The 20,256-nt window shown below is 47.6% G+C and overlaps 1 protein-coding gene across 3 annotated transcripts in view; it reads right to left on the bottom strand.

Annotated features, from left to right (window-relative positions):
* The window catches only part of NECAB2 (N-terminal EF-hand calcium binding protein 2), a 76,223-nt gene that overhangs the window by 16,144 nt on the left and 39,823 nt on the right, over positions 1–20,256 (bottom strand). For all 3 annotated transcript variants that reach the window (XM_063410881.1, XM_063410883.1, XM_063410882.1), the window contains exon 3: positions 18,775–18,883. In XM_063410881.1, coding sequence (XP_063266951.1) covers positions 18,775–18,883 — 109 coding nt within the window. The remainder of the gene's footprint in view (positions 1–18,774; positions 18,884–20,256) is intronic.

The following is a 20,256-nucleotide window of genomic DNA, read 5'->3' as shown; positions in this document are numbered from 1 at the left end:
CCAGGAGGAGAAAAACCCTGGGCAATGTCCTGGTGCAGACACCCATGGATACAGCAGTCTTTAAGGTATCAGGAATAAGGAGTAACTGCCTGGTGCTGGCACAGGCACCCAGTAACCCCATCTCTGTCTGCACAACCCACCCCCAGCCAGACTTCCCAAGGCTGTGATTAGTGACAAAGTGATGAAGGTAAATGGTGAAGATGTGCTGAGGTGGCTTCATGTGCTCTTCTGCATCCTGCCACAGGAGAGGAGAAGAGAAGAAAGAGCTCTCTTCAAGGCCACGCACCTCTCTTTCCATCTCCTCCCAAAAAGCTGGGGTGCAGGAAACACTTCCCAATATCAAGCATCCACAGAAGAACACACCTGAGTGAGCACTTTGAGTCCCCTCCTATTGAAGCAAAGCCCTTCAGAAATCCCAGCAGGAAACATTTCCTTTCTGGTTAGGGTGTGGGACAAAATATTATCACAGATTTCTGTTCAGCCTTTAATTTTGGCAAGCTGTGGGAGGTACAGCAGAAGCAGTGCACCCCTCAGGCAACCTGCTGGGAAACACGAAGGCTGGCCAGGGAGAAACATGTTTCAGGTATTGCAGAGGGATCCGAGTTTATTGAACTGCAGAGCGAAGCTGGAAGCCACAACACCTCCAGAAATGAAACTCCAGCTTGTTATTGAACGGGGTCCTCGGGCTTTGCTCAGCTCTGACCCCATTTGTGTTGCAAGAAAATGGAAAAAGTTCTGCCAATTTTCCTGTGGAATGAGGAGCAGAGCAGGAGCAGGGCTGGGATGCCCCAGCTCCACGGCTGCCATAGCCCTGCAGTCTGCTCTGGGCTCATGCAACCTTCCAAGGCCCTCGTGCACACAATGATTTTTGCCCAAAAGGAGGGACTGCACTCACCACACAGCTCCTTGGTGTCCACATTGCTGCAAGAGGGGGAGAACAGGTAGGGAAGCAGGAAAAAAGAAAGAAAGAAAGAAAGAAAGACAGCTTTAATGTAAAGGACAGATAAAGGCTATAGTCAGAATTCCCACAGGCTTAACTCCAGGTGCCCTCCTGCAACATCACCCACCCCCTCAGCATCCCCCAGCCACCAGAGGGGACAGCCTGTGGAGAAGAGAAGGGCTGGTGTCACTCAGGGCACCTTCAGCACCCCTGCAGCTGGAACAGGCTCACAATTATTCTGGATATTCCCCCAGAGGGAAATAGGGACTTGTATATCCCCCAAGGGGAACCTTTGCCCAAGAGGGACCCAGCACAGCTGGCACATCAACCCCTCTGACCTCCTTACAGACATCCAGCCTGGCAGCACCCTGGGGAGACACTCGCTATGGCACAGGAATGTGTTTGTTCCCATTTACTCAGAATTAAAATTTGCAAAATATACTTCTCTCAATGGACTAATTCTCCTAATTCTGCCCTTATGAAGCAGCTCTTGCCCAGGACTCCCTCCAGACAAAACTGCACAATTACTTCTTAACACATGAACATTTAGTTTATGTAACAACATCTCAACAGACAACCTGCTTGGGAAATAAAGATTGCTGCTAATCTCTTTGTGCCTCCTATTCCCACACAATCATTAGTGCCATTCAAGGACTGGAGAGATCCCTTAATAGAATTATATTTTATCCATCCATTTATACCCTGGAAAGTTATTTCTTTAACTAAAGTCATCCCTGCTCTGTCTAACCTGCCAGCATAAGTGGATTAGAGCTTTTCCTGACAGCCTCCTCCTGCAGCCCTGCCTTGATGCCCAGATCAAGGCAAACACAAATGTCTCGAGCTGACAGAAGAGAGCCAGCCCTGTCTCCTGCTGAAAAAGCACCTGGTTCTGAATCACACCTCATGAATTACACCTCCTTTTGGGTAGGTGGTGCCTGCCATGGTGTGAAGAAGTCACCCCTTGTCCCGGGGTGCAGGACACACCTGCAGGTGCCTGGCACAAGCTGCAGCCAGCAGGGTGGGCAGCACTCACCTCTCTCTGCAAAATGAGCTTTTGCACTGCTTTATCTTCATTCTCTTGGACACTTATCTTCCTCAAATCCTGGAATTATTCCCTGAATCCTACAAAACCCCTTGGGGATGCTGTGGGCTCAGCTTCCCTGACTAGATGTCCTCATGGCCAAGTCCTCTGGATACACAGGTACAAGGCACTGTGCAGCAGAGCCCTGCTGACCCCCGGAGCTCTGGCAGGGCACAGCTCTGGCAGAGAGTGGCACCAGCACAGAGCCTCAGCAGAGGAATTCAGGGGAGACCCCAGCAGGTGCATTTCCAACACTGGAAACACTGCCAGCCCCGGGACTGTGGCTGGTTGGTCACCAGAGCTCCCCCCTGGGCCTGGGAAGTCAAATGCTGCTTTCAGGCACATGCATAAGAGCAGTTTTGACAACAGCATCACCCATTAAGTGTTTCAATAATATTTTTCAGAAGACAGTTATGTTTATAAATGTGGTTATGGGTTTGCAGCTAGGGCATGCTACTGAGAAAAAAAAATCTATTATTGTGTTCCATGTGATTCTGCATTGCAATAATTGATCTGTTGCTGCCAAAATTGGTCTTTTATTTCCTCACATCTTGCTGTTGTATGATTTAACTTAATTGTGCTTGGATGTTAACTCGGCTGAGAAGTTGCTTTTAATTTTAAGCCATCTTGCCTTCAGAATAAGCCTAATGAAAGAAATTACTGAAGTCACAAGCTGACTTAATAAAAAAATATGATAATGCTCAGATGAAAAACTGTAAGGAGAAATCAATGGGTACTTGAGCAGGCTGTTTCCATCCCCCAGGAGTTTGCCTGCTGGGAACATTGCTGACACAGAGCCACGTCCCCACCTCTCTTACAGGGGGGTTTCTGGCCCAGCTGGGGATCTGCACAGCAACAGCCACGTGCAATTCCCAGCTACAAAACAATTCACAGGCTGATCTGGTGGTTTAGTACTCCAGTAACTGCACCCCACCATGGGTTATGCCAGTAGGGCTTTTTATGATGCAGATATTCAGGGTGTGGGGTCCAGGCCTTGTGGAAATGGAAGGTGGCAGCTCCTGACTGGCTCCCTTGTCATCCCTGACCCTTCATCCCAGAGCTGCCCTTCAGAGGATATTTTTGGAGCAATCACGTATCACAAATCCCTTCAGCAGACATTTAGGTGAGCATTAGTTACTGATTTTTTTCAGATGCCAAACATTTAACACTCCTGTACACAACAATAAGTGAAATAGAAGAATTGTGACAAGTTGTTCTCATGTTTTCAGGAAAAAAAATTTAAAAGTCTTTCAAGTACCAGAACACTTGGCTGTGATTTAGCTTTCGATTTTTATTACATTAATAACATGACTAATTCAAGAGCTTATTGAAGCCATAACCCAACTAACTAAGCAGAATGTATTGAATTTTATGTAGAAATGGAGGAATAATTACAGATTTCTGTATCATACAATTTTTTCTGCATAGTAGAGGCCACATCTATCTGATCTTGCTCCAAGAGTCTTTCTTTCAAAGGAGAAAAAAAATCAAGAAAATCCAAGTCTTTTTGAAAATCCACGCCTTTTCCCCTTTTCCAACCAATCCATGAGGCTGTAGCATGGAGCAGCACAGCCCTACATCCCCAGCGTTGCTGGGAGTGTGCTCCCTTTGAGGTTACCTTCCAAGGCAAAGATCCACTTTGGACATCCTCCATTTGCCATTTGGGACCTAACTGGTTCAACAGAAGCAGGAGGCAAAACAAGAGCTCAGATTTCAACCCAGATCACCTGAAAAGGCAGAGCCCAGGCCATGAACTACTTTGGCCACAAAAAAGGAATGTTTATTGCTCACCACTCCCCCCCATTTCAAGACACTGGGATCATTTGGCCAGTTAAACCTATTGGCAACAGGGAAATTGTTTTCTCTGCTGGTTGACATCCAACTGTTTTAAAGAAAAAGAAAAGACCTCTAAGCATGATAGTCCTTCTGCATATGTGGGAGTTTAAAGAGCAATGACCATGCTGGGAGAACATCCCCTCAGTGGGCTTAATTAAGTGAACTGGCCCAGAGAGTAATTACTGATGCATGACTTGTACCAGCAAGAGGCTGCCCAGAGTAATGGCTGTGCCTCCTGCATACTCCAGAAAGAATTACATTTCTCCCCAGAAAGCCCCAGCCAGTGTTAAATTGTGGTTTGATGAGCACCTGAGCTAATGAGGATCCCTGGGAAGTCACCTCTCTCTCTTGTCATGTCCCTGATTGCAGATGGTCCATGGATTTTATCAGAGCTGTCCTGCATGGACTCTGCTGCTCTCCACCAGTTTATAAGCTCTTTTTTTTTTTTAAAATGCCTTTCTTGGAACATGCTGCCATCTTGGAGACTTTATCCAGGAAGAAGGCACCACCAGACAGAAGACTTGTTCCATCAGGGTGTCCAAGAGCCCAGGGATTCTGGCCTGAAGCTGTAACCTCAGCAGCCAGACCTCTGGGTGGGTGATGGCACCGTAAACCTCAGGTCTTGGGCCAGAACCCCCAGCTCACTGATCAGATCAGCCTAACACTTCATTAAAGCAAATCAGTGTTTTCCACCAGGAAAAAAAATCTGGAAATTCCCCATGATGATTATGTGCATTAGCTCTTAATAAGCCAGCCCAGTGGAGCACAGCACAGGGGGGTTACCCAGAGAACATCCCAGGAGGTCTCAGCATGGCAAAGTCAGGGATGTCCTGGTCCAGTGCTGCTGCTGGCCTGCAGAGATTCCTTCCAACAAACACAGCCAGGAGTTCTGCAATCCAGCCTCTGTCCCTCTCTTTGCCAGCATCTCCCTAAGGCAAGGCTGATGGCTTCTGTCTTGCTGTCATTAATATATTTTTACAGACTTCAGCTAAAGAGAGGAGAGGAAAAGTTATCTCAGAATGAAAAAAATAAAGTGGAGGAGCAGAGCATGAAATTCCCTTCCTGGGTTTCAGCTTAGCCAAAGGAAAGGTGTCCCAGGCACACCCAAGGGGCAGTACAATCAAAGACATAATGGGAATTCAGAAGTTGCAAACACATCAAAGTCTCGTCCTCATGTTTCTCATGCAAATATCTGCCGGGGTGTGCTGCTCAAATGCTGCTGGTGCCCCATCAGCTTCAGCTGAAGATAATAACCCTTTTCCTTGGGCAGATGAAAGGTTTGCATCAGCAGCCACACGGCTTAGTCACTTCACCAGCACAGAAAATGGAGGGTTTTTTTTTTCCTGAAATCACGTTCTACTTTTATTTCCATCTTTTATTCACGGCTTTGGGTTTGCTACAAGGCTTCAAACGAGCACGGAAACAAATTATCCTCTAGCATTAGCCACCTGCAGAACTCATTTTCATTTAGGAAAGACTAAAAAACAACAAGTGCAGCTGGAAAGTATTATTATATCTGATGATAAGGCTTCTAGTCCCATCAGCAACAGCTCTGTGTTATCTCAACACCTCAGAAGTGGCAAATGTGCATCCAGATGCCTACGAAGGGGTCACAGATGGTCACTTCTGATCATTAGTTTCTGGACTCAATGAAACATCTTTTACACAAACCCCAGAGTGAGAGAAATTATTGCAGGCAGAGCAAGAGAAATACCAAATACTGGATAGCAGTCAGGAGCTGAATAATTCTAAAGAACTAAACAACTTTCCAAGCCCAACATTGTATCTTCTGGTGAATCCTGGTAAATCTTTTCCAAGACCTATCCAAGTACCTCCCCCTTACCCACCTGCTTGCTTAAGAAAAATACTCAAACCACTCTTATGGTATTACTTAAAAAAAGGACTTCCAAAATCTGGTGTGCCACAAGCAAAGAAACAGCAGAACCCAAATGCCAAGGCTGCCCACAACCAGAGGGGCATCCAGGCACCTGCAGCTTCAAATGACACAGGCAGAGAAGGATTCAGAGCATGTATCAATTTTGGCTTTAATTTCTTTAGCTGTGGCAAGCTGGCAAGTGGGGCTCTGGAGCCCACCTGGCTTTACTTTAAGGGATGGTCTCTACCTGCTGCCAAACATCCCTGCTTCTTTCATGACGTAAGTTTGTGGTGTGCTTCACAGGAATAATTCCAAGGTGCACATTCTGGTGCAGGCACAATTGCCCTGCTCCCTATTCAGTACAACAATAAAGAGAGAGAGCCTGAAATAACCCAGAGGTATTTGCTTTTTCCAGTGGGGCAGAAAGCACCACATATGGAAGGTTGCGAGGGTCACTGACACAGGTTCATCATTCCCCCCAGACAGAGGTTTCTCCCAAAATCTGTGTTATATGAAAGAGGAAAAGGTTTGCAGAGTGCATATGGATCACCACCAAACTGGGACATGTCCAGCACTGAAGCACAATGATTTAGATTAAAACACCTGTGGAGAAGAACTCCCAGGGGGCTCCTGGAGGGGAGAGAAATGCTGCCTTCTCCAGAGCAAAACTAATAACTCCATCCTTCCCTTGGCATGTGCTCCATCACTGAGCACCTGGGGAGCACAGTGAGGGCCTCTGAAAGCCCAGAAGTGAAACAAGTTTTTCTCCAAAGCCTTGGTAACATAGAGAAAAAAAAAAAAAAAAAAAAAAAAAAAAAAAAAAAAAAAAAAAAAAAAAAAAAAAAAAAGATTGCCCAGAAATAGAGAGACGCAAATGGAGGATGTGCAGCAATGGGGTTTATAGCATATTCTGTGTAGTTTGAGGGGGGGTCTCTTTCTTCCTGCTTGCCCTTGCTATCAACAGGATTTTCACTCACCAGCTGGAAGGCTGAAGTCTAGTGTCCCCCAAGGATATTCTACTCACCTAAACCTGGCGTTTGGCCTCTTCCTGCTCCTTGCCCATCTTTCCCTGAGATTTAGGCAGATGATCACCAAGACAGGGCAGTTTTGCTTTTATCCACACCCTGTAATGGGTGTGGCTCTCTGCTTTGCAGGATGGAAGGTGAGCAGCACTGGGGCTGCACAGCACACCTGCATTCAGGCCACTGGAAACTCGTGTTTCAGTATTTAATATACTTTAATAGTAATATTTTCATGTGGTTTTCTCTGCAGCTCTTTGCCTTTTTAAGCCATCTGAGCTCTCATTAGCTCAGATGCTGCCCAGATGCAGTTTCCAAACCACACACCCACGTTCACTGGAAATGCTGGTGCCCAAAGCTGTGAGCTCTGCACCTTGTGCTTTCCTCTGGAGCACCAGGGCAGCAGAGCCCTCATTAAAAACCAGTAATCTGCAAAACACTGATTTTTCAAGGTAAACTGAACTGACCTTCTATACAAACAAGCACAGTAAATCCGGTAGGCTCAGGATAAACCACACTCCTTTATTCATCCTGCTTCAAGGCTGTTGCCCCCCTGCACAAGGCCCTGTGAAGATGCTGCACAGTCACACAGGGACTTCTCTGCCTATAGAAGCACAGAGAGCAACCAGGAGGTCTCAGCTCCCTGCAGGCTGGGCTCCTCCTGCCCAAGCCAGACAAAAAACATCTCAGATAACCTCCTCTGTGGTTTCAGCATCACCAAGGATGCTCTTTTAGGTGACCTTCTGTTGTGATGGGGAAGATCAGCAGAAGACCTTTACTACCTCCTCCTCCTCCTCGGTGTGGAGGCCCCATGGCAGATCCCTGGGTGTGTCTGGTGGCTCTGCCAGGGACAGTCCCAGCCCAGCAAAGTGCCTGCAGCCCCTGCCCAACCCAGCCTGCAGGGTTTACAGGCAGAGCTGGCCCTGGCATCCTTCCCACCATGCCAGAGCCTGAGCTGGGCTCAGAACAGCTTCCATACACCCACAGTAAGATGCCAGTGTTACAAATCCCATTCCAGATCTGAATGCAAAGGAAAAGGAGAGAGGGAAAAAAAGGGGTGGTTATCACTGAACACTGACCCCTAATTGATACATCATCAGGCTGAACACCCCCAGATGGTTGTCACACATCCAAAAGTGCCTGGACTTGCTCCAAAAAGCCTGTGATACTGGAGTGCAGATGCCCTGCAAAAAGGCAGTTGCCATAGCAGTCCACACGAGCAGTAATTAGGGATGTGATGGGAAGATGTCTCCTCTCCAGCCACTGACCTGCAATACAGTTGCATTCATCTTGTAGCAGTAATAAACATTATAAAAATGACACGAGGAGGCTGTTGAACTTGTTAAATACAATTGCTGAAGTCCCAAAGCATCCAAGTGCAGACATGGATGCAGCAGCTGAGGGGCCCTCTGCCCACTGTGGCCTCAGCGCTCTGGGCGTGGTGCTGAGAGCACCAAGCTTGAGCCTGATCCCCCTCAGGGACCATTCCCACAGGAGTTGAACCCAGAGATCCTTGTGGATCCCTTCCAATGCACAATGTCCTGTGAAATCTCAGGTGCTGATCCTCTTCTGGATTCATCCCCACCTCTCCTGGCAGAGGCCCTTATCTCCACCACAGTTTTACACTCAGCACAGCCCTCAAGGAAAGGGTTTTGGTCTGGGTTTTGCTGGCTTTGAAAATGGGGAAACTGTCCTGCAATGGCAGCTCCTGCTCTCTCAGAGGCTCCAGGAGTGACCCTGCTGTCCCATGGGACATGGACCATGTCCCTGTTCCTGTCCCCATGGGCTGTGCAGGGGTGTGAGGAGCAGTGAGCAGCAGGGCCAGGCACACCCTGGGCTGGGCTTGCTGTGTGTGCTAACAGGAACACTCCTGCCTTTGCTTGTGCAGCTGATACAATCAGCATGAGCACTTTGTCAGGGGGAGAGGGGAGGATTAAACACTGCTCTTTGCAGCACAATTCATTTCATTTCCTTTCAGGGACTCAATATTTACCATAAAGATGAAGACCATCACAAGGTTATTTGCTAGTTTCTCATTTTCAAAGATTGCTGCTGTATTTCAGGGCTGGTTCCTCACTCCCTTGGCATACTGATGCATTCTGCAGCCACAGACACTTGTGAATCACTGATCATAGCTAAGCCAAGCCCCCATGGAACCCAATTCCCTCTGTACAGCCACAGGTAGGTGTCAGAAACAGCACAGTGAAGACCCCAGTTGCCTCTAGACCATCCTCAGAAAGTCCCAAGCTTCAAACCATCCCCAACACAGACCAGATGCTTTCTTTCATCAGTAGTTTCAAGACAACCAAAACAACATTTTCTATGTGGTGAAGTGTTTGACAGAACAAAACACCCATCTCTAATCACCAAGGGCAGCAGGAAAAGTGACTGAATATGGATAAAAATGAAACAATGGTCTGGATGCTGTTGAAAAACATGCTCAAAGCTCTCACTAGTTAAAAGAGAAATAAATGTCACTTTAAAAAAAGGCAGGAGCAATAAAGTGGCACCTGTGAAGTAGCAGACATTAGTTAGTTCCCTCAGCAGCAGCTGCAGTGTGGCTCTGCAGGGCTGGCAGTGGGTGCCACCCTCCTGCTCTGCCACACAGCTCCAGAACTGGAGCTCAGGTACTGCAAAGAACCAGGCTCAGCACCCCTGAGGCTCTGCCCTTCCTGCCCTCAAATAACACCGAAAACACAGCACAAAGGGGCAATTTTGCACAAAGGGCTGCTCAGACCCAAATCCCCAGACTCAGGGGAGGCCCAAGGCAGAGCAGCCCCACTGCTGCCCTTCCCAAAGCCCCACACCCGGGGCACCCCAGCCTTCTGCAGCTCCACTGTGGGCAAGGGGAGGGGTTTTCCCCCTCCCGTGTCCAGTCGGGGCCACACAGAATCTGCATGTTAAGAGCAAAGGTTGGTGGAGCTGTTTCTGCCCAAGGAAGAAAATTTAAGGCAATGTCCTCTTGGATCATTCCTTGTACCTTATAAAACCATTTCATGGTTTGTTGTCACAGTTGGCCAGAACCTCTAACCACTCAGAAAAGAAGAATCTCTTGAAACGCTCTCAAAACTCTGAACAAAATGGTAACACAAAAAAAAAATACCTCCTGCTCACAGCACATAAATATATCAATGAAAATATAAAAAAATAGATAAATGAAAAATATATCAATGCAGCACACTAATTTACTAAGTTTAATCCAACAGTTTCTAAGCATAGTCACCACCTTAAGTAAAACAGACATTTAGTGCAGCATGAAAAATTTTCAGGTCTCTGCATGTGCCAAATTCCTAATAAATTATATCAAAACCTCTTTTTTTTTTTTTTTTTTTTTTTTTTGTTATGGATGACTTTTTCTTGAAAAATATCACTCTGCCCACAAGTGCATCAAAGAAAAAAGAAGACAGGTTTAATTACAGCCTACAAGTAACTTAGCTGCTAGGAGGGATGGCACTTTCAAATTTGTTGAACTGATGATTACTGCATTGATAATATTCACTGCCTGGGACCCAAGTCTTTGGGAGGATGGGCTGGACATGCCATGGTCAGCACAGAAGGCAGCACGAGCAACTTCTTTGCTCTCAGGGTCCCCACAAGCTCCACTCTGAAAACATACCGTGGTTTTCTGTGACATTACCACCACCTTGCACTGAGGCAGCTGATTGTTTAATTTTGACATCCTGGTGCCCTGCAGTGCCTTCAGCCCGCATCCTGCAGCACAGCCTGCTGCAAGCCCAGCTCTCCATCTCCCATGAGCATCCCAGGAGCAGTAAATACAGCAGCTAACTGCACATCAGTTCTGCTGTTGGGCTTGTTCACAGTGATCAGCCTCCAGACAGACTCTGAAGTGCCAGCTGTTTGCTTGGACTGCTGCGAGTGTGAACCCTTTTACAGGGATAGCTGCAGTAACTATTCTGGTTTTGTGCCATGTGGATTCCCTATTTGCAGAAAAATATAAAATAAGTGACAGGAAGGAAAAGAACGGTTTCAGCCTATGCTGCTCATTCACAAAACCACGACGCAGCCCTCCTGTCGTGGAGTGCTCGGTAAAGTGCTTTGAAAACCAAAGAAACAGAGAGCTGTCCAGAAGGGCTCCCACCCTGTGCTCAGCACCCCGCGGAGGGCCCGCTGCAGCCCGGCCAGCTCCAGGAGAGCAGCAGAAGCCCGGGGGAGCTCAGGCGCTCAGGCAGGGCAGCGGCAGCAGCCCTGCGCCCGGGAGGGATCCTGGAGCTCAGGGAGTGGTGCTGGAGCTCAGGGAGTGGTGCTGGAGCTCAGGGAGTGGTGCTGGAGCTCAGGGAGCGGTGCTGGAGCTCCGGGGGAAATGCTGGAGCTCAGGGAGTGGTGCTGGAGCTCAGGGAGCGGTGCTGGAGCTCAGGGAGTGGTGCTGGAGCTCAGGGAGTGGTGCTGGAGCTCAGGGAGCGGTGCTGGAGCTCCGGGGGAAATGCTGGAGCTCAGGGAGTGGTGCTGGAGCTCAGGGAGTGGTGCTGGAGCTCAGGGAGCGGTGCTGGAGCTCCGGGAGAGATGCTGGAGCTCAGGGAATGGTGCTGGAGCTCAGGGAGTGGTGCTGGAGCTCCGAGGGCAGTGCTGGTGCTCCAGGAGGAATGCTGGAGCTCAGGAATGGATGCTGGAGCTCCGGGGGTGATGCTGGAGCTTCGGAAGGGATGCTGGAGCTCCGGGGGCGATGCTGGAGCTCCGGGGACCATACTGGAGCTCTGGGAGCGATTCTGCCCAGCCGCGGCCAGAACCCGGGCAGCCGCCGGGCCCTGCGGGCTCCTCTGGGCTGAGAGCAGGGCTGGGGCTCTGGCACCGCCACCGAGGGCCACTGCAGGGACCTTGGGGACCTTGGGGACACTGGCAAAGCCAGCGCTGCGTGTGAGCGCCCAGCACGGCAGGGCCAAGGACGAGCCGGGCTGGCGAGCGCCGTGCCGGGCCAGCTGCAGCGGCGGCGGGGCTCGGAGCGCTCAGAGAGGCTCCGTGGCGGAGCCCGCAGTGCTGAGACACCCAGAAAGGAGCCCCTGGCCCGGCCTGGCCGGGCCTAGGCCCCGCAGTGCCCGGGCTGCTCTCCTGCCCCTTCCCGGGCACGAAAGCCCAAGGGATGCTGCGATCTCTCACCTCCAGGAAAACGGCACCAGCACCTCCAGCAAAGCTACACCTCAGCTGGCTTTTCACACGCTTCACTTGTTGGCCCTCTTCTTTACATCAAAACAAATAATCTATCCACGTTTTTAAGCTCTCGTCATTTGTTTTAGCTCAGTTTTGAAAGCAAACCACTAAAACAAATTAATACTCTTTTTGGATCTCTTCTGTTTTTATGTACAAACTGTCAACAGTATGAAACAGTCAGAAATGCCCTTTTTTGTTGAGTGAATTTTTAACGTTTTGCCTATTTCCACTTGACATGGAAACCTGGGCTAATCCAGTTTCTATTTGTAATGTCTGTAATATTGAACTGCAAAAGGCAGAGGGATTGTTCAGAGCTCAGCTGAATGGGTTGCTAATTGCCAGAAGGAAATAACAAGATACTGAGAGCACGAGGTAATATTAAATCAGCCTTTTCCTCCTTTTAGACATTGCAGGTATCTTGTTTATTACCAAAGTCATATGTAGAAGAGGAAGAAATTAGAGCAGCAAATGTGCAGGTTTGGATATGTAACACACAACTGGCAGAAACAAGTAAAAGAAAGGTAAAGCAAGAAATCTCTGGACCCTGATGCTGTATTTTCCCCAATATCTTTGTTTCTCATGAATGCTTTTCTTCTGCCATTGAAAAATTATTTAAAACCTCCTCCCAAACCCAGTCCCAAGGCAGACAGCTTGCTCTACCCACCAAAGAGCAGCTGGACATGCCTGCTCCTTGATGCTGCTGCCCTAAGCACATTTACCCAAAAAAACCCTTGATAAATTTGCAAGATTGGAGCTGCAAGCAAAATCTACAATCTCTTTGAATGCCTCAAACACAAGTTACTGGTTAGAATTAAATATCACAGTCACTTTTACGGTTTTAACCATGAAGACCTTGGTATCTCTCCATTCCCTAGAATGGAAAACTGGTGATGCAGAATGGCCCTGCACAATCCAAAAAATAAGGTGCTGAGCCCCTCTCCCAGCCAGAAAAGTCTCTGATGTGATAATTCTTCACTTCATTTGCACAGATAAACCCTCTCCAATCCTCTCACTCCGCAGTAAACACCAGCCTGCTGCTCCCAGTGCCAATCTGCCTCCGTACAAGACAGGCTCTCCCCAGGGACCAGGCAGAGAGCCTGCCTGGGAAAACACCTGGGAAATAGGATTAGAAATAGAAAAATGTTCTCAGATGTTAGTTCAAACAAGATTCTGTGTGGTTTTTCAGCTTTGTGTTTCTTGCAGTGACCTTCCCACTGGGTGATTTGTTTTTAAAGCCCCTTTTCTTTGGTGAGCCTGAGACGTTCTGTGTCTCTATCAGCACACAGATGCTGAGCACTGGCCATGGCAGCAAGAATTTCTTCACTTAAATAAAAAAATAGAGCATGGTATAGTTTAAATGACATGTTTAGAGAAGAATAAGCTAGGACTCAAAAACATCTTCCACATAAACAAAATCCACCAAATGCTCATGCTCTTGAGAGCCAGGAATTAGAGCCAGACATGTAATTTTTTGTGCAATCATTTTGTCCCTTTCAGAAGAGACAAGAACTGTCTCTTGAATCAGTTAATCAAAATCTTCGCTGATTAAACCATCCGTAGTTTATTTCCCAGGGAGTTAATTGAGAACATTCCATATTCAGAGATGAAGCAATTCAATGGGCACAGCCATCTCTGTGTGCAGGCTTCAGACAAACCCAGCACTCCACTGAATCAGGTTTGCAATGCAAATAGCCAAGATTAGGGAGGGGGAGAAAGAAAAACAATCCAGGAAAAAAGTACTCGATCATAATCATCATTGTTCTTGCTCAAGAAGTAGAAGAACTCTCTGTTCAAGTTTGAGAGGACTGGACTGCAGAAACCCATAGCAAAGCACAGACAGCAGAGCACTGCTGCTGTCACAGGGGATTCTCTCTGAGGGAGATGTCTCACAGCAAAGGACACCAGAGCTGGGCTGGGGAGTGGGAAGGAAAAACACCTCACAGTAGTGCCTGGAGGAATTGTGGCATCCAAACAAAGCAGGGACAACAGACCTCTTCCACCAGAGGAAAATAAGGACTGGAGCAGCAGGACAGCAGGCTGCTTTCCAGAGCGAGTCCAGGTCCGGAGCAGGGCTGTGTGCTGGAAGGAGGGTGTTGAAAAACTCATCTTCACCTTTGGGTATTGATGCATTCAAAGTAACAGAGAATCAAAATCAATCTGTGAAAAGTATAAGACCCATTTTGAGAGCTTCTGGACCCACAACTGATGGTGTCAGTAAAAGCAGGGACAGTCCAAAACTCCCAACCTGTCCCCACTGGCACTGGGGGTCCCCCAAAGTGCTGGAGCTGATGCACTGCTGGGAGCAGCACAGCGGTGCTGGCAGAGTGTTCTCAGGCCTGACCTGCCCTGCTCCACTCTGGGACTAATTAGTGCAGGCAGAGAAGCTCATCAGGATCATTACTTGCTCCTGAGGTGGCCCTGCCCCTGTCCCCCCGCTCTGGAACTGAACAGGCTGGTAGCTACCCTGACCATACCTGCATCTCTGCAGCCTAATGTGAATTATAACACAGCTCCCTGGGCTACCTGAGGGCTCAGAGGAGGAAGGTGGCTCCCTAATCTCAGAGGGAAGTTGTTCAGTGTCCCCTGGCGTGATCAGTTTTCCCCTCCATCCCCTGCAATCACCCTCTGGAGCACCCCCTGCCCCGGGCAGTGTCTCCAGGGATGGAGGTGGCACTGCCAGGTGCAGGACAGGCTGCACAGCTCCAGAGTTCTCCCTTTGGCACAATCCTCTGGCAAAAGTGACAGCCCGGGGAAGCCGCAAAGGCTTCTGAGAAGCTTCTGTTCATTATCCTACATGCACACTCCAGCCTTTTCTAGTGCTTGCCACTGGAGAGAAGAGCTCATTTAGACCGGGGAGAGGGGGAGAATAAAGCCTTTAAAAGAATAGCTGTAAGCCTAGCGAAGAGATAACAAATGACAGAGCAGCAGAATGCTAATGCCATGTCCTTGTCTCCTTGTGAATGGACCTGTACAGCTCATCTGAGCAGTCCTGCTCCAGTGAGCAGATCTCTCCCCAAAGGATTGTCCTCTGCAGCTATGGAAAATGTACAAGACAGAAAAGGAAGTTTTAAAATCCCCTGCAAGGACTGCACTTGTTTTGTCAACAGCCACGTGTGACATCCCTGTGCTTTCCCAAGGGTTCAAAGGTGCTTCTTCTTTCCAAGGGGATGCAGAGTAGGAGTTAGTGCCAGCCCAGGGAGCTGGCAGAAGATGGGAGCTGTGAGTCAGACAAAGCAAGCTTTGTCCAGTATCACAGTAACACCCTTAAAGGGTTTCATCTGTTCATTTGTGAGCCTAAAACTGTTTGGCTTTACATCTGCAATGACTTTTTCCTTTTAAAATTGATACATCTTGTTAGAAAAAGTAAGAAAGTATGTGGATAACTCTGTAAATATAACTGGATTTCCTAGGTAACCATTAATCCAATGTTTTTAAAGCCCATTTCTACCACTAAACAAAAAGCAGATATTTAGTTATGTGTCCATACATCACATGCACATGTATTGCACATTATTTGTGCTGTTCCAGTAGTCTTGGTATTAGTAGTAACATATCATTATCTCTCCAGTAATCTTCAGGCAGCTCCCCAAAGAGCACTGCTGAAACCTCCCAAAATAACAACTAAAACCAGTGAAAAACTACCCAGCAGTGTCTTGTTCTTGCCCCCCAGCTGTAGCTGGGAGGAGAGAAGGAGGGCAGTGTGAGCAACAGAGAGAAAAATGCTACTTTTTTGCTGTTTTTAAGCAACAGCAGCTTTATGAATATAATTTTGCCAAAAAACACCAAGAGAAACACATTTTACAAGTTCCTGCTGCAGGATGAATTATTGGCGATGATGGGATCTAGAGCACAGCTCTTGTATGGAGATACCTGCTAATAAAACCCAGGGTGGGTGTTTGAGGACCATGCCCAGCATCCCACACCATTAATGCCCCACAGACACTTCCCAGGCAGTCAAGGAGAATGGAAAAAGCTCATTAACAATGCTGGGTTGTTTTGGAATCTCCCTTTCCAGTTCAGCATCCTCCTAAGGGCACCCTGCTGCCAGTGGGGTCTCTCTGGGCTCTGAGACAGAAGCACAGACTCCTTCAGCCACAGCACCTCAGGAGCACAGCTGCTCCTTCATCCACAACCCACCTCATCCTCACACTCCTCTGCCCAGCTTGTCTCTTTTCCACTCTCTCCCCAGCTAATCCCAGTCAAGAAACTGGTACAGACATTCATTTTATCTCTCCAGTAAAGCAGATTCTAAAAATACTCCAGGAAATTGAATCAACATTTTGTAATTGGTTGGTAGCAGCAATTACTAATAATCAGCAGGAAGATAATTTTCTTCGTTTTCTACTCTTGCTGTAATGTAAACTCAATAGCAATCTTGGTTTTGCACACTAAACAAACACAATGGCCAATATGAGAAAAAATGGGGAGATAAAGCAGAGTTTCAAAAAAATTAAAAATAAATAAACTTCCATGAAATAGCAAAAAAACCTGTAATTCAAACAGCCTTTGGGAAAGAGAAAGTTAATATTGTTCCTACATTCCCCTGTAAAATGGAAAAGTGAGAGCTCCACTCCACTTCTCCTCAGTGGCAGCAGCACCGAGGATTGCAGCCCCAGTGCCTGGAGGCAGCATCCCCCTGCCAGGCCCCCCAGGGCTGCCAATTCCTGTGAATTGGGAACAAACAAAAGTCACAGCAAGCTGAAGAGCACACAGGACTTGGACTTGAAGGACTGTACTGGGCACAGGATTGCAGTCAGGCAAACTACTCAGGTCATAGTCAAAAACACTTCTGCAGAAGGAGGCCTGGCTCTGAATAGGTTTTCTGAAGACTGAGACAGCTCTTGCAGATTAAAAGCAAGGAATATTTTCCTTCCCCAACTTGGTAAATTTATTGTAGATATTTGTGCTTTCTAAATCAATAAACAAGTGCCAATTCATGCAAGGATTTAACTTGGAAGCGTGACCAACTCGTTGCTTTTCCTTGCAGCCAAGAAGAGCAGATGCTCTGCTGCTCTCTGCAAGCACCAGTCTCTAACAGGTATTGATGGCTGAAGCAAGCCAGCTTGGCTAAAGACAAATCCTCCTGAATTGTGGGAGCTCTTGTCACGCTTGGGAGCTGATCAGCAGGACTCCTTGCCAGCAGCACTGTTGCATGGGATTTACAAATGGCACATTTTCTCTCTGCCCAGTTCAGAAGACATCCCTCACTCAGGCTGGGAGCAAGCTGCAAATTCCCCACAATCCCTGAGCAAAAATGACTGCAATCCAATTTCCTGTTTCAGGGAGACCAGAAGAAACATCCCCACGTGCCCAGGAACAACCTGCATCCTCCCAAAGGCCAGGTGGGCACTGCTGAGCTCAGGCAATGCCATAAATGATTTCAGAACAGAGGCAGGTGAGCACCCGAGTCCCAGAGTCTATTGAGAACCCACCTGGGAGCTGGATAAATACACCCACAGAGCATGAGGCAGCCTGTGGAAGTGCCTGTGGAAGAAGAGCCTTTAGAAAGGATGGATCATTCCCAGGTAGTTTTAGTTATAAGATCACTGAGCTTTCTTTAGTTCAGGGAAAGGTAAATACCAAGCTGGTCTTTGGTATTTTCAACCTTGGAATAAACTTTGGGAAGTACACACATTGGAAGTACATCATTTTGAGAAACCTCTTGTTTACCTTGCCCTTGGAAATTCTTCAGCAGTCCCTGTACTGTGCTGATGATTTACAGCTGCTGCTTTGGTGCTGGTGCCTCCAGCACAGTCACTGCTTTCCAGGGGATCTTTTGGATGGGTAGCAAAAAATGCACCACTCACAAGAGCAAAACTCCATCTGCCTGCTGCCAGAAGGCTTTATGATTAACCAGATTATTATTTTTCAATCACTTGCTTCAAGACTTCTCATTTGAAATCAGATTCTCTTTTCTTTGGCTTTTTGGACAGATTTTTTCTCTCCAGAGGAACAGGAGTCACACTGGAATATGACTCAAAGCTGGTTTTCATTTATATTTTCAAACAGACAAAACCACTCAGGCTTTTGAAGACAGTTTTCCCTTGGAAAGGGGAAACCCACCAGGGTTGTGTCCTTTGTGCTGGTGCCCAGTGCTGCTGTTACCTGCTGGCAGGGGGCTCCTACTGGAAAAGCTCTGGCAGACCCCAAATGCTGCTGGCACCAGACACTGCCAGGGCTCACAAACACCTCAGACCCCACCAAAGGCAAGGCAGGCAGAGGGAGCACTGAGGGAGAGACAGAAAGACACGGGGGGCAGGGAAACACCAGCTGCTAATGAATCTGTCAACTTAATTTGAGAGGCTGGCACAGCCTGCAGACACTTGATGCTCATGGAGAGCAGTCAGGTGCCAGGTTTAGCTTCCAGTTTGATGTTATATCAAACTAAGGACACCCCCAGAGCCCTCCTCTGCCATCTTTAAGTGCTGGAATAATCACTGCTTTCCAGGGGATGTTTTGGGTTGGAAGTGAAGTAGGCATGGTCCAGGTGCAGGGGATACAGAGACTTCACAGAGATAGGACAGGTCTGTGCTTAGAGAGAGTCACACCGCTGCCTTTTATAGCCCAGCAAAGCTTTGAGATAAAGTTAAAGAGGTATTTAACTGCCCACATTAAGCTAAGCATCATTTCAGATGCCATAAAGGTCAAGTTGCCCTACTAGAAATGTTCTGAAAAAACCACCAGAACTAAAGAAGTCATAGTGGTGTCAGGATGAGACACAAACCAAGCAGAAATGGAGATTTTGCAAGGATTTGCAAATTGCATTCCTGCAGCCTGTGCAGAAGTGAAGCACTGCTGGTGCACACCCCTGCCATGATCCAAATGCTGAAATGGAAGGGTGCCAGCACACAGAACTTACTTGGTGTTGTCTGAATCAATGGTATGAAAGAGCTTCTCAAGTTCTTCTTCGTTGAGTGTCCCATCAGAGAAGAAGGCCTGGAACTCCTCCAGGGACAGCTTCCCATCATCTGCAAACAGCAACACAGCTGCCATTAGGGAACAGCAGAGTGAGGGGGGCAAGGCTGAAAATCCAGAGTTATTTACTGATTTAAAGATTCACACCAAAATTATCTCCAAGTGCTTCTGCAAAACTGGCCCTTTGGCAGCTAAATTGGGCTGTTAACCCAAAGCATGGCTCACACCCAGAGAGGAGAAACTGGTGAGCTTCATCCTAAAACTGAATTACATTTAAGAAATTATGGAGCTTTTTGACTACCCATTGCTCAAATGATGCTGGACACTCATTAAGGGACATTTACTGGATAGGAAAACACCCTGGGCTGGAATTAAAACAGACCCAGTGGTATCTTCTGCCATCTCCATCCAGCTGCATCCCCTCCAGCCCAGTCCATCTCCCTGCTCTGGGCAGAAATGTTAAATGGAAGCTATTCCACTGATGTGGAAATGTGGCCATACACTTTCTGTGTTGTTATATATTGGTCCCAGTGTTAATTAAGTACTGGGGCTGCTACAGGCTCCTGAAATGACCAAGAAGAGATGACCAAATTCATGTACATGGGGCTAAAAGAAGGACTCCCACAAGTCTGACTGATAAGGTGACAAAGGCTTACATTTAACTGATAAATCTGGAGCCTTTTCCTGCTCTGCAGACAGGAACAGAGCTGGCTGTGAGGAAGCTCCTGTGAAGTTCAGCAATAAAGCAACAGGAGAGAGACAAAAGAAACTCTAATGAAACTTTAATTTACCATTTCTTGTCCAAGCTGCTGACACTACACTGTGGTATGCAGCAGTGCCTGGGGGGGAAAAGCTACCCTAGGTCACATATTATTTAAAATCTTTCCATTCATATCCACAGAAGAGTCACAGACTGGAAATGCTGCCTGCTTTGTGGTAGGAGAATGTATCATTTATTATTTAATCAAATCAATAATAAACCCCGTTGTTTCTTTTTCAGGAGATGATGCTAGCGGACAAAATTAGCCATCTCTCCACACACACATCAATCTTTCTTCCCCAAAGTAAGTCTGCTGCTCCTATAACATACCTGCATTGCCAAAAGCTAACCCAGTTTCCCTTGCCTAGCATAGACAAATTTAGAACAGTGATAAACTGAGTCTAAGATGCCCACTTAATTGGCAATTATGAAAGGAACACAGCAGGAGAACAGTCTACAGCAGCACTGGGTGAAGAGGGCACCATTTCCAGAGCACCACAGTGGCTATAGAGAGGCTCCAGCTGCCTTTATGGTTTTTCTGCATTCCTTCCCTAAAACGTGGCCTTTTTGCAGCAGGCAGGGTGCAGAGCACCCGTGCACAGCTCAGGGTCCCAGATCTGCTCTCTGTTCCTGGTTACAGAACACTGAAGCTCCTGTACCTCGGCA

Source organism: Prinia subflava, chromosome 13, assembly GCF_021018805.1.
Source record: "Prinia subflava isolate CZ2003 ecotype Zambia chromosome 13, Cam_Psub_1.2, whole genome shotgun sequence".
Lineage (NCBI taxonomy): Eukaryota > Metazoa > Chordata > Aves > Passeriformes > Cisticolidae > Prinia > Prinia subflava.
This window is presented reverse-complemented; position numbering and strand designations above follow the sequence as displayed.